The sequence below is a fragment of the Anomalospiza imberbis genome, chromosome 26 (genome assembly GCF_031753505.1).
Source record: "Anomalospiza imberbis isolate Cuckoo-Finch-1a 21T00152 chromosome 26, ASM3175350v1, whole genome shotgun sequence".
Lineage (NCBI taxonomy): Eukaryota > Metazoa > Chordata > Aves > Passeriformes > Viduidae > Anomalospiza > Anomalospiza imberbis.
In genome coordinates, this window is record NC_089706.1 from 6680030 (window position 1) to 6703521 (window position 23492).

The 23492-nt window shown below is 48.5% G+C and overlaps 2 protein-coding genes across 8 annotated transcripts; one reads left to right on the plus strand and one right to left on the minus strand.

Moving 5' to 3' along the window:
* Window positions 1-678: 678 nt before the first annotated feature.
* Window positions 679-18026, minus strand: LOC137462623 (cryptochrome-1-like). 5 transcript variants are annotated; one of them, XM_068173182.1, is made up of 12 exons: window positions 17795-18026; window positions 16682-16806; window positions 13659-14119; window positions 12617-12733; window positions 9720-9867; window positions 9323-9463; window positions 8045-8215; window positions 7361-7501; window positions 6084-6235; window positions 3996-4093; window positions 2776-2886; window positions 679-1107 (listed from the first exon to the last, which is right to left on the minus strand). In XM_068173182.1, the coding sequence occupies exons 3-12, from the start codon at window positions 14069-14071 to the stop codon at window positions 1016-1018; spliced, it is 1584 nt and encodes a 527-aa protein (XP_068029283.1). In that variant the 5' UTR covers window positions 14072-14119; window positions 16682-16806; window positions 17795-18026; the 3' UTR covers window positions 679-1015. The 5 variants fall into 5 exon arrangements, 4 of the variants coding, with proteins under 4 accessions (XP_068029283.1, XP_068029282.1, XP_068029280.1 ...); XM_068173181.1 differs by lacking the exon at window positions 16682-16806 and having other exon boundaries at window positions 17795-17933; XM_068173179.1 differs by lacking the exons at window positions 16682-16806; window positions 17795-18026 and adding an exon at window positions 15568-15815.
* A 213-nt stretch (window positions 18027-18239) lies between these two features.
* Window positions 18240-23123, plus strand: UBE2T (ubiquitin conjugating enzyme E2 T). Of its 3 annotated transcripts, none has more exons than XM_068173022.1 (7): window positions 18240-18327; window positions 19190-19335; window positions 19866-19935; window positions 20655-20760; window positions 21370-21468; window positions 21841-21921; window positions 22832-23123. In XM_068173022.1, the coding sequence occupies exons 2-7, from the start codon at window positions 19230-19232 to the stop codon at window positions 22955-22957; spliced, it is 588 nt and encodes a 195-aa protein (XP_068029123.1). In that variant the 5' UTR covers window positions 18240-18327; window positions 19190-19229; the 3' UTR covers window positions 22958-23123. The 3 variants fall into 3 exon arrangements, with proteins under 3 accessions (XP_068029123.1, XP_068029122.1, XP_068029124.1); XM_068173021.1 differs by having other exon boundaries at window positions 18298-18390; XM_068173023.1 differs by having other exon boundaries at window positions 18321-18398.
* The last annotated feature ends 369 nt before the right edge of the window (window positions 23124-23492 follow it).

Sequence of the window (23492 nt, forward strand, 5' to 3'; positions counted from 1 at the left end):
AGATCCCTCACATGCGTCCAGTGCTGAATAAACATACCGTCCCTACAAATCTTTATAGGAATTGTGGGGTCTTGATTTTTCACTGCAGTTCAGCTGGAGCTGTTGTGCCACCAGGTTTCCCGAGAGGATTGATGGATATCAATTGTGATAACAGATTGCTCCAGAGGCCTTGCATTGTTCATGTCAGAAATAAATTTTATTTCTTTCCAAACCCTGAATACTACCTGCAGCCATGAAAACCCCACTGAACTTCCCCACTCCCAAACCCCCAGTCACAATTGACTAATCCAGCCCTGTCAAACTTCACAACAATACATTTCAGTGGGAGGAGAAATTTTTCCATGTGGTACGTGATAGAGTTAATCTCTGCCCTACAGTTCTAGTTAGCCAAGAAGAGAATTATGCTGACAAAGTTATATATTAGCCCTAATTTAGTGAGATATTTTCAACCTCGTCCTTAAAATACATAATAATTCCTACTTATGGCTTAGAAAACTACACACAAGGTACAAGGGGCTGCACTCTGCTCTGTCTCTCCAAACTGGGGACTACAATCATAAACTGGGAATTTAGAATAAATAATCTGAACATCCCTAAGTCTCTGCAAGGCAAGCAATTCAAGGTCCTAATACTAATGTGCAACCACATTAATGTGCACATGGTCTTCTGACATTAAGATATTTGTCACAAAATCTATTTATACGGGTGCATGAAACACATGGATTTGAAGGATGCTGCAGCAGCAGGGACCTGCCACAACCAAGTACCTCTTGCATTCACCCAAGAGCTTCAACAAATAGTCCAGAAGCCACTCAAAGATAAACAATTCCATCCAAAATAACTGCACTAAAACTACTCAGGATCCAACACATCTCCTGAGGTCAGGTCACAAGCAAGAGGCACCATTAGCAGGGCAAAGTATAGAGGACAGTGGTTTGGCCAGCTCAGCTGGCCCCTGGCTCTCCTCTCTTGCCTTTTTTGGTACCCAGCAGGTGACCCCTGAGGGAATTTTGGTTTATTCTGTCATTCGGGCCACTTTTCCTTTCAAAATGTTTTCTTCGGAATGGTCACGTTTCACCTTTATTTCCATGGGGTCATCTGCATCATCTACAGCAAGAAATAAAGAAGGATTAAAGTTTGCAAAGTCTTTGGTCAGGTGAAGATACAAAGTATCAGAAAATGCTTTTATTCATAGACAACAAGAATAATGAAATCCCTGGATGGTTTGGTTTGCAAGGGGCCTTAAAGCTCATTTCATTCCACCCCATGCCATGGGCACCTTCCAGACTGCTCCAAGTCCCATCCTACTGCTTAGCCCTTACTCTATTCCAATATCTGCTCCCCTGTATGAGCTGGTTTTCATACTGAGATGGGCGTTGGGATAACGCTTGGAGTCAGGGACTCTCAAAATTTTGGCTTTCCTAACATTCCCAACATTTAGTTCCTGGTACCACAGGGTTGCTGGAAGAACTGCCAGCATACAGTGGTTATACCTGTACTATTCCAGTGTGCAACCTCCTGGACACATTAATAGGTATCTGTTCCAGGGTTAGGAACAATTAATTCCCTCAGATCAGAGGGGTAAAGGAAGGAATAGTTAAGGTTCCCCTCAGCTGCTGCATGTTGGGTTTCTATAATATAGAGAGGCTGCTGTGGCCCACCATTAGATAAAAAGGTATTTTGTCACTTAAATTCCATTATGGAGCCAGGCTGGGAGAGCTGGGAATGTTCAGCCTGGAGAAGAGAAGGCTCCAAGGAGACCTGACAGACCCTTCCTAAAGGGGGTCCAAGAGAGCTGGAGAGGGACGTGAGACAAGGGCCTGGAGGAACAGGACAAGAGGGAATGGCTTCACATTGCCAGAGGACAGAGTTAGGTGGGACATTGGGAAGGAGTTCTTCCCTGTGAGGGTGGTGATGCCCTGGCATGGAGTGCTCAGAGATGCTGTGGCTGCCCCTGGATCCCTGGAAGTGTCCAAGGCCAGGTAGGACAGGGTTTGGAAAAACCTGGGATAGTGCAAGGTGTTCCTGCCCATAGAAAGACGTGGAAATTGGATGAGCTTTAATGTTCCCTTCCCCCCCAAACCAGGCTGAGATTCCACGTTTTACTATGAAGGATTCCTCTGAGCTCAGCACAGGCCCTGGGATTTCAATTTTAAGAGCAGAGGTGCCATAAGTGACACATCTGTATGACTGGAAATACCTAATTAATTAAGTACTTAAGGCTCAGCACAGTTTAAGTGTTCTAGCCTTACCTAATAACTACCTGTTAGTTATCCATAGGGTTAAGCAATGCAGAAAACCATGCCAAAAGGTAAATCTCTTGAAACAACTCACCTTTCCAGAGCTTTGTGCTCAGTGGGAATCTCAATTTCTGCTATGGCATAGGTAGATCATGGTACCAAGGACAAACAAGAATGTTCTGGTTTACAAGAGGCATGGGCAGAGCTGCAGATATTTCTGCACCTTGGAGACACATGCAGCCAGCCTGAGGCTGGAGAGTCAGGGCAGGTGTAGAAGATCTGGTTTTGAGAAGGCATTTTTGCAGCAGGCAGGAGGATGCTCCAAGGGGAGAGGGAAGGAAGAAAAGGCTCACACTCTTGTTCTCGCACTTGGGACAACATTTTAACAGAAACCAGAAGAGTTGCACATGATGTTTTTATCCAACATGGAAAAGCATCCTGGAAAAGCACCCAAAGCCAAGCCTGGAGACCTGGGTTCCTGAGGACAGCCTGTGTGTCACAGCACAGGAAATGTGGGAGCTGCAGCATCTCTCACCTCTCGTGAGCTGGACTGTTCTGTGCTGCTCCTCTCTGACCTGTTTCATCAACTGCAGGTTGTGGTCACTGGCTTCCTTGTGGTTCACCATGGGGAAGGGGTAATCCTGACCTGGGTAATGTAATATATGTTATGGAATAATTTGTGCTTATGTAAAATATACATGAAATAAGTTGTGCCTGTACAAAAAGATTCTTAAAGTTTTAAAAGACCACAAGCCGCAGCTGGGGAAAGATTTCGAAACCACAGATGGCAGCAGAAAGAAAGACCAGATTTACAAATGAAAAAACGTGGCTCTGTGCAGAGATGGGTCCTTTCCCGGGACAATCCAGGAGACACCCAAGCGATGAATACTCGAGAAGTATCTACGATCAAGATAGTCAGAGCCGTCAAGGGCGTGCATTGCAATACCAGGTTCCCGTAACTCCACGATCAGCATTCATCACTTCCCAGAAACAGCTTTGTCCAGCCCAGCACAGAGAAAAGGAGACCCCATGAATACATGAAGCAACAAAAAGAATAGGAGAGCCTCTGCCCCAGGCAGAAAAACCTGTATAAAACTAACTGGACAGAGACAACATTCCTGAACAGAGGGGATCCGAAGGGATAGAGTTCGGATCAGTGTTCACCCAGTGCTGATCCCTGGCTCGGTGCTTTCCCTTTGATTGTGGCTATAGGAGACCAAATCTTGGTCACAAAATAAAAACCTATTTTTTGATTATTAATTCAGCTCTATCATTTTATTACCTTTAACAGTAAAGTGGAGACAGAGCCTTTACCACACTCGGCAAGGACATTTTCCCTGGATTTTAAATACTTCCAGCTTTTCTTAAATGGAAGTGCCTAATTCTTTCCATCAAAGAGAAGAGCTCCCACTTTGACCTAAGAGCCTTCAAAGATGTGTTAGAGCAGGAGTAAAAGCACAAGATGTTCTGATACTATTTAAAGCAGCCAAGCATCCAAGATGGATAAATTCAAAGGCAAAAGTGTGGAGTGATCCAAGAGTTTTAAGACATAAAGTTGAGGCAAAAATATGTACTGTGAAATTAGACTCCAATGAAAAAACTCTAATGAGAATGAACAGAAGGAAGGCTGTTGGATTCATCCATTTTCAGAAGATAAATGGCTTATGTTGGAAGTGTGATGCTTCCATCTCATACATATTTATTTTGGATAGTTAGCAGCAGAAAAATCCTTAGCAAGAAATGTGAATGAATTACCTATGATACATCCTGCTTGCTTCTGTTCCTCTTCAGATGCTGTCCAGGGCTCGTAGATGTACTTAGAGGGAAAGTTCTTTAGTATGGGCAAGTATTTCCTACAAAACAGGGAGAATAGGGGGGTTTATAATCCTGTAGGCAAATATTCGTACATTCAGAGAAGTGAAAACCAACCTGTGCCGTATTGATATTGATATTACAATCTGTGGGAAATCACTCTCCACAAAAAAAATCGGGTTTATGTTCTCAAACCTCCATAGGTGATAGGTTCTAAAAGTTAACTTCACAGCATAGAATAAATGGGGTGATTTAATCAGTACTTCAGTTTTGATTTCCTCCAAAATATGCTTTTAACATTTTCATGGATATTTCATCCTAAACGTTAATAAATTTAAAAAACAAACTAATTTTTAAAAATTGTTGCAGAATGCTGAAATCATTTACTGTCCCACTCTGTGAGGTACCTCAGCACAGGCTTCTCCTTGGCAATACCCAAATCTAGACAGGATGGGAGGAAGAGATGTGGGGAAATGGAGCTGTATTGGGGGTTGTGTTTTCTTTCCTTTTATTTCCTCTACTTGTGGATTTTTTTCCCATTGAGTTGCTAAGAAGCACTGATGGCTGTGTGCTTGAGACTTTGGGATGGGGAAACTCCTCTGGTTTTGGGGAGTTTCTCTAGGAGGGACAGAGACACTGTGAGAATAGAAGCAGGTGAAGGAGGGGGGCTGGGGCAGTTGTGGATCTCTCGCTCAGTCTGGGCTTTGGAGGATGGTCGGACCTGCGGCCTGGGAAAAGGAATTCGCTGCCACCGCCAAACCCAGCTGGGAGCTGCTTTTCTTCTGCTGCTGGGCTCCACACCCCCGTGCCCTACCAGGAAGTCCCACAGTTCCAGCTACTGTTGCAGAGCTTCTGACACATCTCACCCACCATGCTGGGATTTTTTGCTCATTCCTGCTGTTCCAGCTCAGTGTTTCTCAGAGCCCTGCTGGGACTGGCTGCCCCAGGGTTTGTGAAGCGAAGCCTCTCCTCCGGCCCGGCCCGGCTCAGCCGAGCCTGTCCCGCAGCGCCCCCTGCAGCCGCGGGGGGATCACAGCACCTGCCCTGCCCACCGGGAGCCACCAGCGCCCCTGCCGGCTGTGCCCGGAACTGCAGCACAGGGGAAAGTGCCGCAGCCGAGAAGGCTGGGGCTGGATTCCTGCTTCTGTTATTGTTAATGTGCAGCTGTGGTTGTTTGCTTGCCTTGCTACACATACAAGTAAAGAACTGCTATTTTTATTCTCATATCTTTTTGCTGTAGAGCCCCTTAATTTCAAAATTAAAATAATTCAGAGCAAGGGGGTTCATATTCTCCATTATAAGGGAGGTTCCTACTTTCCTTAGCAGACATCTGTCTTTCAAACCAAGACAAGCTGTTTGCTCAACATTAACACAGTGAGCCCAGTGCTTTGAGAAAGCCCATCAGCACACTATGGAGAGACAACAAAATGAGACTGTGAAGCAAAGAGAACTCAGAGTGGAAAATAAAATCTATGTGTGTGCAACGAAAGAATGGCAGGGTTAGATGGGATATTCCTCCCTGTGAGGGTGGTGAGGTCCTGGTACAGGTTGCCCAGAGAAGCTGTGGCTATCCCATCCTTGCAATTGTCCAAAGCCAGGCTTGGAGAAACTAGGATAGTGGAAAGTGTCCCTGCCCATGGCAGGGAGTGGAACTGGATGAGGTTTAAGCTCCCTTCCAATCACATCCCAAAACTCTATGAAAAGCAAGAAACAAAGTGCAGACTGCAGCAGGGAAGCTGTGGGAAGTTCTACTCAAATCCTTTAGAAAGAGGAGCCAGCCTAGTGATCAACCATGGTGCTGGAGGCAACAAGTGCTCACAAATGAACACAAGCCCTGCGCAGCCATCGCTTGGAATGACAGATATCTCTCTGCTTCTCCATGCCTCAGTTTCCTCAAGTGTTCAATAAAACCATTGCTATGAGCCCTGTTTAACAGGTCTGTGTGTTTGAAACTGATCCAGTTCATCAGCTCCTGCTGTCAGAGGAGCTTGAGAAGCTCTCAGGGAGATGGTGGGGTGGGTATCCCCTGACCTGATGTAGTTGCCCTGAGGGTCTGTGCGCTTCCCGAAGCGGACAGGGCAGAAGATCCGAGTGTACTGGTGGAAGAAGGCGCTGGCTGACAGCCACATCCAGTTCCCAGCGTTGATGCTGTAGTCAGCATCTAAAAGCAGCTCTTCAAACACCTGCACATCAGGGATGGGAAGAGAGAGAGAAACACCCCTGAAATGGCTATATTGCAAAACCTAGACAAAACCTGGCTGGGAGGTTGCTGCTGGAAGCACAGCACTGTGGGGCCTGGGTTACCTCCTCACAGGCACACCAAGAATGCTCTTGTTTTAAGTTGGAAATGGGGTGTATTCTATTTCTATCTGGTGGGGCAGTTATCTTCTGTTAATTGGGCAGTTTTCTTTATCTCTTCCACAACCCATCCTCCCTCCAGGGAGATATCTTTTGTTAATGGGCCACTGAGCCTCACTGTGTGACTGATAAAAATTACATCATCCTATTCTGAGATGCTCCGCCGAGAGGAGGAGCCAAGCATTCTTAACTGGATATAATCTGAGATCTGGAAAACCACAGGCAGGATTCTCCACTGGATTCCCAGAGGAAGACCAGGCCCATCTACACCACCACTGGATCTTCAGAGGAAAACTCCACCCTTGTACAGGCTCCCTGCTTCAACAGAACCACACCTGTCACTGCAGGACGACTGCAGCCACCATTTAACCGGACTGCTACCAACACCCTGACCAACAGGGTGTCAGGTCGTATTCTGACTTTGTCAGCATTGTTTTGTAGTACTGCATCGTTTATTTTATTTTTATTTTCTTCCCTAATAAAGAACTGTTAGTCCTGCTCCCATACCTTTGCCTGAGAGCCCCCTTAATTTCAAAATTATAATAATTCAGAGAAAGAGGGTTTATATTTTCCATTTCAGGGGAGGCTCCTGCCTTCCTTAACAGACACCTGTCTTTTCAAACCAAGACAGCTCTCCACAGACAGAAGGAAGACAGAGCAACCCAAAAACTCTGGGTTTGGAACCTGCTACAGACTGAGCATGTCTCCACTAGTATCCTCGTTATCTGAAAATCATGAGGATTTTCAGATATATTCCCTCTGCTATGGTGAAGGGAATGAACTCTCACCACTGCACTGAGTGACAAAGAAAGAAATTCCATAAATCCTGAGATCCGCAGGAAGGGGCAGAACTAAACGCTGCTCTGTAGAACCCTCCACTGCTAGACTCAGGCTGTGCAGGGTTTCTCAGGGCCAGTGAGAACAAAGGAAAATAAAAGCCAGCAGTGAACCTTCATTCCCTCTTCCCAGCTGATCCAAAGGTCCCCCCGTGTCAGGAAGCAGGCAACAGCATGCCGAGCCAGGTGATGGATCCAGCCTTCCTGGCGCAGCTGGGTCATAATGGCATCAATCCATGGGAACCCTGTCTGTGCCTGCAGCAGAACAGAAACATCAGCTCTCTCCTCATACACTGGTTTCACAAAATTACAGGATGGTTTTGGTGGGAAGGGACATTAAAGCCCATTCCACCCTCTGCCATGGGCAGGGACACCTTCCACTAGCCCAGGTTGCTCCAAGCCCTATCTAACCTGGCCTTGGACACTTCCAAGGGATCTGGGGCAGCCACAGCTTCTCTGGGCACACTGTGCCAGGGCCTCACCACCCTCACAGGGAAGAACTTTGTCCCAATATCCCTTCTAACCCTGCCCTCTGTCAGTTAGAAGCCATTCCCCCTTGTCCTTTGACTCCATCCCTTGTCCCAAGTCCCTCTCCAGCTCTCCTGGAGCCATTTTAGGCACCGGAAAGGTCTCTAAGGTCTCCCTGGAGCCTTCTTTTTTCCAGGCTGAACATTCCCAGTTCTCACAGCTTGTCACACCACTGCAAGATGCATTCAAACTGCCAGCAGGGACCAATCAAGGGAAGAGGAAAGCTCCAAGCTCCAATGCAGCTGCTGAGGTGGCCATGCATCTCATTACCGTTTTCCATTTGTGGAGCCTCTCTGCATCCTTGTACCAGCAAATCTGGAGGCAGATGGGGTTCCCAGCCATCTGGGTGAAGTTCGGGGTTGCTGATGCTACTGTATAGAAGAATTCCCTCCACAACAGCTGCCCTTGGAGCGACACTGGGGGCAGAGAGTGGTGCTTTGCCTGCAAAAGACACAAGATGGCAGCTTCAGTTCATACATACCATTGCAGCCTCACTCATTATGTGACTGTCAGGCCTATAAAATAAAGATTAATCTGACTACAATACTGGTTTCAAGGCACTTTAGCATTCAAGTCAAGGAAATCAAATATCTGAGGCAATGCTGCCTGGCCCAAAGCAAAGTCAAACTGCCAGACTTCAGTGTTACCGCAAACATACTCCATCAACATTCCAAAACAGTATCACACTGGGATTTCCTACACCAAGCATGTGTTTATTAATGTGTTAACTGAATTCAGGTGGCTCAGCCATGTCTCAAATGGTAATCTTAGGATGAAGGTAAAGGAGGTTGGTTTTCTCGGGCTGGTTTCAAGCTCACTTTTTCTTAAGAATCAAACAAGATTTCAGGAAGTGGTTTTCATTTATGCAACAATCAAAATTTGTCTAAGACAAAACCAGTTGATTTCCAGAAACAAAACTGTATAAACCAATCAAAAACTTTCTTTAACCACCAGACAGACAAACTAAATCTTTGAAATTTAGGAAGGTTTTCCTGGACTTCCTTGCTGATCCAAGGTCTGCTTGCTCCCTATTCATAGAACCATGATTTGGGTTGAAAGGGTCCTTAAAGCCTATTTCATTCCACCCTCTGCCATGGGCAGGGACACCTTCCACTAGCCCAGGTTGCTCCAAGCCCCATCCAACCTGGCCTTGGACACTTCCAGGGATGAAGCTGCCACAGCTTCTCTGGGCACCCTGTGCCAGGGCCTCACCACCCTCACAGAGAATAATTTCTTCACAACATCTAATCCAATCCTGCTCTCTTTAAGTTTGAAGCCATTCCCTCTTGCCCTGTCACTACAGTTCCTGATGAAAATATGAATTTAGAATATGAATATTCTATTTCTAAAACTTAATTGGGAAGAGCTGCAGACATTCACAGGTGTTTCACACAACATGAAGCCACTCCACAGATTTCATGGGACACTGTAAGAAGACATTAACAAAGCAGCATTTTGTGATACACCAAGTCTCTACCAAGACGAGTACCTCCCATACCACATGTCACGGTTTTGGTTTTGCTTACTTAGGTCCAATTATTTGCTTACCTGAGCATAAATATTTGACAACCTATAAAAAAATGTCCGAACTGACAGACAGCCCATACTGAAATATGGGCTCAGGCCTGTGGTGCTTGGAAGCAGCGAGTTTGGGCTTGTCCTTGGTTTAGTAAAACTTGTCACCCAGCCCTGAAATGAAAACAGAAATCTGGGTTCAGGCAGCACAAGATCACACATGGCCATTAATAAACAGAGGAAAGCTCTTGGAACTGGCTTCACTATCACTGGGGCTTGTTTGATGTCATGCCTGGAAAACACTCCCACTTCTCAGAAATCAAGGAGACAAAACCCATGCCCAAGCTGCCACCCTCCTCCAAGCCAAGCTGGGCAGTGATCTCAGCCCACCTGGAGCCACCACCATCCCCTGTGTTCCATCAGGGCTGACCTGGTCAGTTAAGTGTTGCTCCAGGCGCTGCAGACCTTCAGTCTCCCCTCCTCTCCAAGGAGAAAGGCTCTCTGGGGAAATCTTCAAATCCACGGGGAGAGGCACCCTGTAACACTCAGCCAGGCCCGGATCAGGGGCCCTACATCTCCTGAGGTGAGAGAGAAAACTCTTTGAAAGGAGCAACTGGAGCCAGGAGAAAGAGGCACTCCCTGTCCATGCACATACCAAGTATCATCTATCACAGTCCAACCAGAGCACAGAGAATGAAAGCACAGTGAGAAATCCCAGGCTGTACTCTCCTGGGGGAGAAGAGTTCATCCTGCAATTGCTCCATGGAATTCTAGCCTGAACTGGGGAAGAGGAACAGTCCCACCAAGTTACAGTGCTCAGAGCAGTCAGCTGCACTCCCAGCTCAGACCCCTTTTAGTTCCCATGCCCTACACAAGGCTCAGAGGCAGCTCCTCTCCAGTTCCTCCCAGCTGTCACATCCATCCCTAGGAGGGAACCAAGAGCCTCCTGGGACCCTAAACACATTTATAGTGCTGCTTCCAAATGCTACTCCAGCTCCTGTTCCTCTGAGGAGAGGTCAATCTGAAGTCAAAGAATCCCAGACTGGTTTGGGTTGGAAGGGACATTAAAGCCCATCCAGTTCCACCTCCTGCCATGGGCAGTCACATCTTCCACTAGCCCAGGTTGCTCTAAGCCCCAGCCAACCTGGCCTCAGACACTTCCAGGCATGGGGCAGCCACAGCTTCTTTGGGCAACCTGTGCTAGGGCCTCACCACTGGAGGATTTCTTCCCAAGATCTAATCTAAACCTTCTCTCTTTCAGTTTCACAGGGAATGAGGCAGATAGCTTCCTGGGCCACCCTGACTACTCATTCCTAACCACGTTGGGGTCCCTCAAGCCCACACCCCTCAGCAGCCCCCCACCCCAACATCTCCTCAGCCTCAGTTGCTGAGGCTTCCCAAGGCTTCTGCCCCGCATATGGCTAGAAGATCATCAGTTTGGTTTTTCTTCCCTCCTGTGAAACACAGATTAAGAGGCCCAAGAAGTGTTGGTGGCACAGAGACTTCTCAAAACCCATGAATGAACTTGGACATCAACAGATCTTTGTACTTACCTGGACAAACCTGAGCTCAGCCCTGCTGCAAACACCTACAGAGGTGGGGCCAGTGCAGCTCTCAGAGCACTGACATAGCTCAGGCCTGCTGGGAAGCATGTGAACCACTTATCTCTCATCAGCATTAATTTTAAAAGTCCAAATAAAAAATCAGGCAAGTAAAGGAAAAAAAAAAAAACAGTGCTAGGAAAAAATACAGGAACTTATATATCCCAGTACTTACATGAGTCTTTTCATCAGACTATCTGAGGACAACATTCAGAAAGAAACAGGACTCCCCCAAGATGGGAAGATCCAAGCCTGGGTTGGTGGCACTGAGCTGAGGTCATGCAGGAGGCACCTGACATTGAATCCCAAGTACTGGCAGTCCCATTCCAGCTGTCTCCTGCCCCACTCATACCTCCCTTTGGATCACTGACCTCTCCTCATGGAGAGCTAAACACAAGACATCCTTGACTTTGAGCTTTTTCTCAAGTCCTGGGAGACATGAGCTCAGTCTCTCTTTCCCATATAGCAGAGGAGAGCAGAGATTTAAAGTCAGAAGGGAACAGCAGGATCATTCCATCATACTTCCTGCATAAAAAAAAACTATGGTGGTTCATCCAATTCCTGTCCAAAATTTAGAGAGGAATGCAGAGCATGCCTTTGAGTAAATTCCCCAAGCTTTCCTCTGCAGGAGTTTGACAGCTCTTAAAAGCTTTTCTCAAGGTGTGTCTTAGGTTACAAGATGTGGCTGGGGGCGTGTATTCCATTGCCATCTGTTAGAGGTGGGGCAGTTATATTCTGTTAATTGGGCCACCTGTTAAAACCAAGTGGGGCAGTTTTCTTTATCTCTTCACACCCTCCCTCCGGGAAATATCTTCTGTTAATGAGCCATTGAGTGTCACTGCCTGACTGATAAAATTCCATCATGCATTGGGAGATGCCTTACCCAGATGGAGGAGCCAAGTATTCCTACCTGGATATAATCTGAGAATTGGAACACCACAGTCAGCCTTTTCCCCACTGGATTCCAAGAGGAGCAGCTTTCTCCACTAGATTCCCAGAGGAAGACCAGGCCCATCTACACCACCACTGGCCCTTCAGGGGAAAACTCCACCCTTCTACAGGATCACTGCTCCAACAGAACCACAGCTGGCACTCCATGAGGACTGCAGCCACCATGGAATGGGACTGCTGCCACCACCCTGACCCACAGGGTTTCAGGATATATTCTGACTCTATCAGTGTGTTGGGTTTGTTGGGGTTTTTTTTTTGGTACTATTGCATTTGTATTTTTAATTTTCTTAGTAAAGAACTGTTATTCCTATTCCCGTATCTTTGTCTGAGAGCCCCTTAATTTCAAAATTATAGTAATTTGGAGGGAGGGGGTTTACATTTTCCATTTCAGGGGAGGCTGCTGCCTTCCTTAGCAGACACCTGTCTTTTCAAACCAAGACAAAGTACCTTGCAAAAGCTGAAGACTTTTATGGAATCACAGAATCATTAATGTTGGAAAAAACCTTTAAGTCATTGAATCCAACCATTATTTTGTGAGGTGTCCCACATGGTGAGAAATCTGCACAAATATCAAAAGAGATGAGTATCAGACCATTCCAGCATCTGCTCTCCCCTCCCAACAACAGTCACATCCCCTGTATATAGATTCAATAACCCTCCATGCACAGAAATAAAACAAGAAAACATCTAAAATGCCTCATTATCATTTGGGCCTGGCTCTTCTTTTGGGCAGAAAAAGAGGACCAGCAATTCCCACTCACAGGCTGGTACTTACTGGAAGTCTTCAGCTGTGAGGTTTCGGACAGGCACCTCAGGATCACCAAGCAGAGAGAGAATGTGAAGGAACCTCTTGTAAGTTAATGGGGGACTCCCACCATTTAGGTCCAAAATCCTTAAAAAAAAGCAAAAAACAAAAACAACAAGATCTCTTCTCACATAGCAGAAACCAAGGAAGAAGCTGGAACTGCCAGTGGACAGGAAGGAGACATCACAGGCTATAACAACTCCATTAGTGGAACTGAATGTAGAAATTACAGATTTTACAAGTAAAACTCCCCTGGGTTACTTTACATCTATCCCAAGAGCAGTTTCTCAGGACCTTAGACATCAAAACTGGGATCAGGATTCCAGCCATGGCTTCACCTGCACAGCCACACACAGCCAGGACACACAGGGCAGGGCGTGGGACACCTCTGGTGTCACAAAAAACAGGTTCAGGACAGTAAATAACTGTCCTCTCTGAGCAATCACCTGTGCAAAAAGTTTGAATTCAAGACAGCAAGTTACACACATCCATTCATTTACATAATTTAGGGGTTTTGCAAAATTGGAGTGTTAGGGCTGGTTTAGTTATTACTGCTTTCCTTCTTACTAATTTCAATATCTTCAGTCATTCAACACTGAGTAACCTCTGAGGGGCTCTGATCCAAGTGTATTCAGACACCAGTGAAAGTTGACTTGAAAGATTTTGAAAAAAATCTGACACCATAAACTCTTAACCATATTTAATAGAACTTTTACAAATCCTACTAAATGTGTTAGACTTTCTTCCACTCTGTTTAAAAGAGTAAGTTCTTAGGTGAATTAAACTGCTTAAAAGGAAAAATTAAGCAGCTGTTTGGGCTGAAATCCTAAAATCTGTTCACAATCTCTTCTGTTTGTTCCAAGAGAGCAACACACAAAGTTCACCCAGCAAACAGCATCATGTTCACCTCAGACAGTTCAATTTCCTCCAAAGGAAAAACCAAGACACTTGGCCTTTTCTCTTCTAAAATGACCTCCCTGGAGACACCTGTGGATGTGGGGCCATTACGTACCGCTGGGTATTGTACAGGCTGTGGCTCACCAGGGAGAGCACCTCAAAGCCCAGCTCTGCCCCCAGGCGCTGGATGTTGGCCTCCATCTCCTTGTAAAACGGCTCCATCTCTGCATCCAGCGTCACTTGCGTGATATTCCACTTCTGTATGTGATCCCTAAGAACAACCTCATACTCCCCTTGAATAACCAGCAAGCAGGAGCCCAGCTGGCCCAAGTTTTTGTGGAGATCCTCAAGGGACTGGAGCAGGAAATTCCAGCGCAGGGCCCCAATGCACATGGAGGAGGTCAGGAATGCTCTGTCCAGGATGTACACAGGGTACAGGGCCTCTGAGGACTCCAGGGCAGCCAGCAGCACTGGGTTGTCGTGGAGCCGGAGCTCCTTCCGGAAAAGGTGAATGGTGCGATGCAGCATCCTGGCTACAGGAGGAAGGGAACCCTTGGCTTTCGGGATACCAAATCCCTATAAAGAACAAGGTCAATTAACAATTAGAAATAGAGCTCAAAAAAAAATCCTCTGCAGTTTTTACCAGAAGCTTCTTGCTTTGGTAAGTTTTCATGAGAGAGAAATGCAGAAACAAGACCAAACCTCTTCTCTGGCCCCACCATTCAGCAGCAGGCTGACCATCCAGCTCCACAGAGAATGGTCTCTGCCCCAAATGAGTCAATCAAATTCTTAAATTAAATCCCTCGATGAAATTACATCCCAGTAACACTCACCAGAAAGAAGGAATCAAAACAGATGGAGCTGCCAGGGCTGCATTTAGTGCACAAACACTTTTTAACCCCACACACATCAGCAAACCCTCTGGAAGTCATCAGCTGATTTCAAGGAGGTCCACAGGAGCAATCAGCTCATCAGAGACCTGGTAAAATACTCCCTCTTTCAGGCAATTTTAGCAGGAGACATCTGAATTTATCGATTCCACAGAATCCCAGACTGGTTTGGGTTGGAAGGGACATTAAAGCCCATCCAGTTCTACCTCCTGCCATGGGCAGGGACACCTTCCACTAGCCCAAGAGGCTCCAAGCCCCAGCCAACCTGGCCTTGGACACCTCCAGGCATGAGGCAACCACAGCTTCTCTGGGCAACCTGTGCTAGAGCCTCACCACCCTCACAGGGAACAATTCCTTCCAATATCCCATCTCACCCTGCCCTCCGGCAGTGCAAAGCCATTCCCCCTTGTCTTGTTCCTCCAGACCCTTGTCCGAAGTCCCTCTCTAGTTCTCTTGAAGCCCCTTTAGGCACTGGAAGGGGCTGAGTTCTTCCCTTTTCTTTTCTAGGCTGGACATCCCCAGCTCTCCCAGCCTGCCTCCAGAGCAGAGCTGGGTGTGATAATGACACAAAATTACTCTTGATTCATACATTTATTCCCCTTTGAACCACTTCAGCTGAGTTCAGAGGGTTAGCAGGAGTGCTGACCTTGGGTCTTGGGCTGAAGCGTCTCAGGGTACAGTTTGGGAAGCAGCTCCCAAGCTCTGGCTGCCCTATTCAGGACAATGGACCCAGCAGATGCCGGGAAGCAAAGGAGGAGCCCAGCTGCCACCTCATGCCTGCACCAAGCCCAGTAGCACCTCCTAAACTCGCTTTCCCGTGTGAAATTGGGAAAGTTCAATGCCCACCTCCTAGGTGGGTCCCCACCTGCTGCTAATTTCGAGCCTTACCCCCAGAGGAGAAGAGATTAGCAAAGAACTAAACAACAATCCCTAATCCAGCTCAGCTCTTCCAGCCAAACAGCTCCACTCACCCCCTCACAATGGCTGCACCAGGCAACTCAGCCCTTGTCCCTGCTCAACCCACATCCAGCAGCTTTTCCATAAATCCGATTTGCTCCATTTCCAAACACATGCACCAGCAGCACGCAGACAGGCCCACTTTGTTACAACTCCCCAGTAAGGCCCCAAACTCACGAGCACAGGCTGCAGCCCAATGCAGGGCTGGGCTGTGTGGCGTGCTCTGCCCTGCACCCACTTCCTGGGAGAACCGGAAAAACAAGGAGACTCTCGCTGCTCAGGGGAGCACCCAGGTGGCATTTTTGGGTACTAAACCATGCAAAGTGTGCTGGAAGAGTCCCCTGCATCCTATGCACCAGCTAGCCTCACTGAGGGACTGTCCCAATCAGGCGGTCCAAGGCCCCCACAGCCTTACAGCCTTTGGGGCTGTCCCAAGCCCTGTGGCCCCACATGGTCTGCAGAGTCACCCCAAATCCAGGGCCCTGCAGCACCCTGATGTCTGTAGGATCACGCTCACCCCTAGGCCCCTTTGTCTCACACACTTGGAACTGCTCTGAGCCCAGTGCCCCACACAGCCTATGGAATGGCCCCAAGATATATCCTCAGGCAGGACCCATCCCATCTCATCCCATCCCTTCCAGTCATGGCATCCCTGCAGGAGCAGTGGGGAGCAGGACCACACCACATCAGCAACAGGGCACAGGGTAGGTGGGCCCCAGGCTAGGGCCTGGGTGGGCTGTAGGGTCTGGGTTAACAGCAGCTCTGGGGATGCCACTAAAGGGGGCTGGGGGAATCAGAGCTGGGGGAACAAGGATTTCATTAAAACAGGCTGGGAGGAGCAGGGGCTCCATTAAAAGGGGCTGAAGCTCACTGGGGAGGGCAGGAGCCTAGAGCCAAAGAGGTGTCAAAGCTGGGTGAGGAGTGGGATCCCCTACTGGGTGGGAAGAAATGGGGAAGGGGATCACTTGTGCAGGCCATGGGGAGTGTCAGAAAGAAACTGAGCTCTTGGACACTCCTGTTGTGTCACAAGGAAAGGAAAGAAGGCAGAGCAGGTGCTGTGTGTCATTGACATCATGTTGGGATTTATCCACTGTTACTCTTCCACCTCTGCATGAACCAGTGGCTTGAGCCTGTTCACTCAGCAAGGCTGGGCAGAGTACCTGCCACATCCAGATCACATCTGTTCCCCAAAAATCAACCAGGCAGGCAGAAAATACACCTCACACAGGATTCATCCCTGCACTTCGGGACAGGTACATCAAGACAGAAAGCAGGGAAATCCAGGCCTTACCTTGAGGGTTGCACAGCTGATGCTCCAGGGTCTTTACAACACGTCACCCCAAAAAGAGGAGGTCACACAGTCACTGATCCCAGCTCTCCTACTGCTGAGCATTTCTCTCCACAGGCAGGAATGTGCTGGAGGGATGCAAAGGCTGTCAGTGGCATTATCCAAAACCCACTGTGCTGCTCCTGGTCCTACAGGCATCCAGAAATGAGTTGCCCAGTTTTAAACACCCCTAAATACCATAAATATCTGCACTGAGCTGGATTCTGCATCAAAGATGGTCTAAGCCACTCAAGCTTTTGTGTAATTCCCACGAGCGAAGGAGGAGGATTGCAGGCAGCTCCTCTCTGGTCCCACTGGCCCTTGGAGCTGGCAGAGCCAGACGGGGCAGGGACAGACCAAGGCCTAGGAACTGGGAAGAGAAATTTGTAGCAGTTTCCTCTGTGGGACACTCTTCATTGTCAAATGCTCCTTGACTATATCTTGGCTGCTTCAGAAGCAAAAGTGAAACAGATAAACATAGGTGTCAGACACCTGGAGAGAGCGACCTCACACCTGTTCTCTCAAATCGCAGTCTGGGCTTGGGAAGTGGAATAATTATCACCATTGTTCAATGTTATTCTGATTTGACAGGCTTGAGAACAATTCTTAATTGGGATCTAAGAATTAATTGCTTGCATAAATCTGGTTCCTTAATCCCATTCTCCACACTGAGCCAGACCTGAGGCTACTGTTGATTCCAACGTCTAGGTTCCTTCCCGTTTGAATACTTTAGGTGATAAATACGGTACTGGATACAGCTTTGATGCAAGAAAATAGCACATTGAGTCACAGGAGGAAATAAGTCCCAAACACATAAAAGTGTACAGGCTTGACTGGGGCTTCTCCTGCAACAGGTCGAGAACCACACCCGGGAGTCTCTACCCATGGGGGATGGGGCTAAGGGAGGAGGGCTGAGGCTCCAGGACCCCCTGCCCGGGCCCCTCAGACGGACGGGGAAGTGGCGAGGAGGCAACGGGGGAGGCCGGCCCCTGCGCCAACCCTGCAGCAGCTGGGGGCGAACGGGCCAGGCTGGACTCCCACCTCCTCCCTGGAGGGGCTCCCTGAGCCCGCCTTTACCTCCTTCCCCACGGCCCGTGGTGGCGGCGGGCGCGGCACCGGTTCCTCGCCCCACGGGGCCGGTTACACAACGCCGGCTGGGACGGCGGGTTATGTAAGGACCGATCCCAGCGGGGCCCTGCCCGCTGTCCGCGAATGTTTAACGCGGTTCCGGGTGGGAGAGTCCCAGGGCCGGAGAATCCCAGAGCCGGGGATCCTGGAGGGTCCCGGAGCTACTCCGGCCCCGCTCCCGCCTCCCCGCCACAGCATCAGGACACGCCCCGCGCGCGCGCTGTACCAAGGGGCGGGGCTTGGGTTCCCGCCCGCAGCGCTCACGCAATGGCAGCGCCCCAATCTAATTGAGGGGCGGGGCTGAGCGCCAGCACAGCTCAATCAGCGCCCGCGCGGCGGGCGAGGGGGCGGGGCTGCCCTCCTGGAGTCCGCCCGTTGCCAGGGGATGGCGGAAGTCCGGCCCGCGCCGCCTCACGGCTCTGTGCGGCGGGAGCCCGGGGCGTGGCCGCTGCGGAGGAGCGTTAATTAGTTAGAGTGAAGCGGTAATTAGTAAGCAGAGAGGGTGGTGGGCGTTCCGAAGGGATTGTGTGGGGGATCTTGGAGGGGTGAGGGTGTTGGTGGTCGTTCCCATCCTTGGGGACTGGGAAGGGGGGCACAGCCCTTATCCGTGTGCGGGGCTAATTAGGCTGATGGTGGGGGGTGAAACGCTTCTTCAGTAGGGATAGTCAGGCTAGAGGTGCAGTGAAACTGAGAGGTGCTCGGGCGAGGAAGTCTGTGGGATGTTAATGTTGCCTGATGGAAAGGATAATCCCTGGAGGGGGCAGTTAGAGACCTCGGGGGGTGGCCCCCATCCTTAGGCTGTGGTGGGTTATCGAGCCGGGTTCCTCTCGGGGTGGACTGGCAGGAGTGCCTGTGTCCCTGTCCGTGGGGACTGGGGGCAGAGCCCTGCTTTGGGAGTGTCAGGGGCATGGGCTGTAGTCCATCCCTGAAGCAGCTTCCCTGCACAGGATGGGGGAGATGGAGCTCTTGGGTAGGAAGGGGCACTGATGGGGGCCCAAGCAGGGCAGTGGGTACCTTAACCATGAAAGGACACAGGTGGTCCCAGGGTAGATGTTACAGTCCCATAAGGGGTTTGGAGCCTGGTTACGGCCTCCGAGTTTATTAGGGTTTGTTAAAGCCCAGGGTTTATGAGACTCAGCTGGGGACTGAGGGGATGGGATGGATTATAAAGGTTCTCATGCCCCTCCCCTAGCTGGGTGTAAGAGCAGCTCCAGGAACTGGCTCTGCCTCTCTGTGATTCTGGTATTACATCAGGATAACAGCTAAAACCCCAGGTCCTTAGCAAAAAAAAAAAAAAAAAAAAAAAAAAAATCTCAGTTTAAAGGGCTATTTTTAAAAATCCAGGTTTGTAAGGAATAGAACTTGGTCTCGGCGCTCCAGCACCATGCAGAGAGCATCTCGGCTGACAAGGGAGCTCTCGCTCCTGGCTACAGAGCCACCTCCGGGTATCACTTGCTGGCAGAACGGGCAGCTGGATGACCTACGGGCACGTACGTACATTGGGGGTTCCCAACGGCAGGACTGGGTTGCAGTTTGCTGCTAGGTCTGTGCATGCTTTGGGCTTTACAGGCTATTTTGGAAACGTTGGATTGTAGTTTCCTTTAAACATAGCTTGGCCTGTGCTTTGACTGGTCTGCCCTTAGTTTTGATTGCTGTGGAGTGGAACTGGTCTTAGATAAGATGACATTTTTTATTCCTGGATTCTCCCCTGTGAGGGTAGTGAGGCCCTGGCACAGGTTGCCTAGAGAAGCTGTGGCTGTCCCATCCCTGGGAATGTCCAGGTTGGATGAGGCTTGGAGCAACCTGGGATAATGGAAGGGGTTCCTGGAACTGGGTGGACTTTAAGGTCCCTCCTAATCCTTAACTTTCTGTGATTCTGTCGCCTGGACATCTCTGTAACTGTGGGAGGTATGTGGGGACTGCTAGACAGCAAGATGATCTTGAAGGTCCCTTCCAATCTAAACCATTCTATAATTCTGATTTTGAATGTAATTCTTGTATTTTCATCTTGCTCCTAAAGAAATTTTAGGAGGAGTAGACACGCCGTATGAGAAAGGAATATTCAACCTGGAAATCATAGTTCCTGAAAGGTAAGTGGGCAATAGACTTAATTAAGATTAATTAAGAAGGAGTTTTCTCCTGTGAGGGTGGAGGCCCTAGCACAGGTTGCCCAGAGCAGCTGTGGCTGCCCCATGCCTGGAAGTGTCCAAGGCCAGGTTGGCCGGGGCTTGGAGCCTCTTGGGCTAGTGGAAGGTGTCCCTGCCCATGGCAGGGGGTGGAGCAAAATGTGCTTTAAGGTCCCTCCTAATGTAAACCAGTCTGGGATTCTCTGATTAAATAGTTGGTGTAGTCCTGCTTTAAATATGAGTAAACTGATGTAAGGTATTTGCTGTAAATACTAACATGTATTTCCTGTATCTTCTCAACAAGGAATTGAGGCCCTCTTTTTAAGGAATGCAATTTTTCTAATAGCTGATACTTAATTTGCATTGAACATCAAAGATGTGTGATTAAAAATCTAAAAGTTCAATGATAAGACTTTTGCCTCATCATACTCTCAAAGCTTTCTGGAAAGAGCTTGTTCATCAGTACAAAGTTTCTTATGTTCTTCCCCTTGTGGAAGGCTATCCAGGGAAGTGTTAGTCAGACACAGCTGGAGGCAGCAAAGGCAGAGCACTGCCTCTGAAGATTTGTGGGGAAGGGTGTTATGTAGGCTGGGAGGAGGAAATGATGGCATTGCTTGGGTGACAAAACAGCTGGTCTTATACATGTAACAATAACTTTTGTTTCTTAATGCTCGTGCCTTCAGGTACCCATTTGAGCCACCAAAGATTCGCTTCCTGACCCCCATCTACCATCCCAACATCGACTCTGCTGGAAGGATTTGCCTAGATGTTCTTAAGTTACCACCGAAGGTAAGACAGTGCTTGGGTGTGGGTAAGTGAGCCTGGGCAGGATAATGAACTCCTTATCTGCTTATCTGATTGAATGTCTGTTTGCTCCTGACTTATTTACAGGGAGCAGGGAATGAAGTTTTGAGTGGCATCTTCTTTGTTTAAAGCCAGAACATGATGTTTTTTGTTCCATATAAGTTTCCAAGGCTTTAAAGATTGGAGTCAAAATGCATTACATCTGAAAATGAGTTGCCCCAACACAGCAGAGATGTGTAGGGTACAGCCCATAGAATTATATAATCTCCTGAACTGGAAGGATCATTAGAGCCATGAGCTGGATTTGCACAGGACAAGCCCAAAGTCCCACCATGTGCCTGGGAGCTTTATCCAAATGCTCCTTGAGCTCTGGCAGCCTTGGAGCCACGACCACTGCCGTGGTTGTCAGTTGGGCTTCCTTGGAGCCTTGTATTGAGTGTGGGTCTGGTGTGTTCCATGGGGCATTAGGTGCTGGTAGTCCCAAGGCAACTGTGGGCAGGTTGTGTTGAAATGCTGTGGGTTCTGAGGTGTCTCTGGGCTGCCACGTGCTGGTTTCTTTCTCTGAGCTGCTGCTCTCGTCCTGTTTCCTAACAGGGTGCATGGAGGCCTTCCCTGAACATCTCCACCCTGCTGACCTCCATCCAGCTGCTGATGGCAGAGCCCAACCCTGACGATCCTCTCATGGCCAATATTGTACGTGAGCTCCCTCTTTCCTGGCCATGGACACAGGTGGGGAGGGAGTGAGGGGCTGGACTTAGGCTCAACTTCTGCTTCACTCACTCTGGATTGACACACTAGGAGTATGGCTTGACCTGGATCAGCTGGGGCATTCCTGGGCTTCCCTGAGGCAGCTGAGGCCAGAAGAGATGGCCAAGGTCTTGTCTTCAAGCCATTATCTTCAGTGCAAATGGCAGCATGAGTTCTTCAAGCAAGCTAAATGAATCTTACACTTCGTGCTTTTTGCAGTTTTAGTCTGGTTTAGGAGTTCTAAAGCTAGACTTGGTCCCAGCTTCTCAGTGACATGTATTCAGTAAAATGTGTCTTTGTCTTGCTCTTCCCATTTAGTCCTCAGAGTACAAGTACAACAAGCAGCTGTTCCTGCTCAACGCCAGGGAGTGGACCGAGAAATATGCAGGGCAGCTGAGGGTAAGGAGCATGCTCTGCTCACTCGGTATAGCTCCCTCTTGGTCTGCAGTCCTTTTGTCTCAGTTTCCCTTTCAGTTGCTTTGTTCTTTCCTTCCTCCCCTTCTGCTCTGTGTTTTGGATCTGTATTTTCATTATATTTTTTTAAGCTCATTACATTCTCTCCTTCCAATTAAATGTGCTCATTCTCTAATAACTGCCATGCTGCTCAAGGAGGAGGAGGGACAGATGGATAAACCCTTCCCAGGGATCCTATAGCCCTATTCTCCCTCAGCTCTGTTCCCTGTCCTCCTGTGCCTGATACCCACCTGTGCCTGTTTTCCACCTGCTCTTCCATTCACTGACTGGTCTCCCTATTCCCTGATGGAGTTCAGCCTTCCTCCCATCATCCTTCCATTCTTTCTGCCTCCTTTCCTCTCTGTCACCTCACCAATGATTCTCATAAGAATAAAATCACACTTAAGCAGATCAAAGCCTCTGCCCAAAAATCAGTTACCTTTAGGCCTTTTCCCTTCCCTAGGTGCCTTCCCTCCCTTGCATCTGAGTTGGGTAACTTCTTTGTGGGATGGGGATATCTTCCCTGCAGGAGCCATGCTCACTGCTCCAGCTCTGAACGCATTTCCAAGTTAACTGTGGTTGTCAGGAGGGCATAGAGTGAAGCCATCCCTGCAACAACACACAGAGCCCTGGAGTGAGCTGGCTCATCTATGTATGTTCTACTGCTCTGCTCAGCCATTATCTTGCTCTCCTGTTATCCCCCTTCCTAAAAATCCCAGCAGTGAGAGCAGAATAACAAAGGCTCACTGCGTTAGAGCCAGAGTACAGTTGGCTCTGACCTTGGTGGAGCATAGGGCAATCCAATGGCTGTAAAATTAAATTATTCACTGCTCTTTTATTTCTTGCGTCATCGCAGGTTTCCAAGCCTTTGGAAGAGAAAATAATTCAAAGTGAATCAAGCACCAGCAGTGAATCGACCATGCGGAAAAGAAAAGGGGTTGACATCAGTAGGAAGGAGAAGAAATCCTGCCCAGATTCCTGAGGGGTTTTTGTTCTCTTTGGGCTGTCACTGTCCCCTTCCCCTCACACATGTACAAGGAAAGAGTCTGCCTTTTAGGGGCTGCACCAGCTTTGGGTTTCTGTTTCCTTGGGGTTTTATTTTTTTGTGAAAAGTACCATTATATTAATAAAATATAAAGCTTTAATTTATTTAATTTTTCACACCACTTTTCCATTTTGTTGAGTGGAGGTTTTGGAATATTCAAAAGAAAAGGTGAGTTGATGTGGCACAGCATGGTTTTTGGTAGCAAGAGAGGGCCACAGAAGTAGCTTCTGTGAGAAGCTGCTAGAAGCTTCCACCATTTCTTACAGAGCCAATCTGATGGCTCTGAAGATGGACATGCTGCTGGCCCAGTTAGAGAGGCTGCTTCTGTGATGACATTTAAGAAGAAAATCAAAACAGCAGACAGGGCCAGTTTTTCTCCAGTGGTGGGGAGGCACTGCCATGCTGGTGTGGCCTGTGGTGAGCCTTGCCTGCCTGGCCACCCCTAGCCAACCACTGCAGACAGAAGTGCAAG

Bases quoted from the DNA above. Each gene is read 5' to 3' on its own strand.
- LOC137462623 (XM_068173179.1), bottom strand. From the start codon at position 15,690: ATGCCACCTGGGTGCTCCCCTGAGCAGCGAGAGTCTCCTTGTTTTTCC. The intron at 14,120-15,567 runs GTGAGTTTGGGG...TGTTCTTTATAG, and splicing joins TTGGGCTGCAGCCTGTGCTC to GGATTTGGTATCCCGAAAGC. The intron at 7,502-8,044 runs GTAATGAGATGC...GTTCTGCTGCAG, and splicing joins GGCTCCACAAATGGAAAACG to GCACAGACAGGGTTCCCATG.
- UBE2T (XM_068173022.1), top strand. From the start codon at position 19,230: ATGCAGAGAGCATCTCGGCTGACAAGGGAGCTCTCGCTCCTGGCTACA. The intron at 19,336-19,865 runs GTACGTACATTG...TTGCTCCTAAAG, and splicing joins GCTGGATGACCTACGGGCAC to AAATTTTAGGAGGAGTAGAC. The intron at 19,936-20,654 runs GTAAGTGGGCAA...TCGTGCCTTCAG, and splicing joins GAAATCATAGTTCCTGAAAG to GTACCCATTTGAGCCACCAA.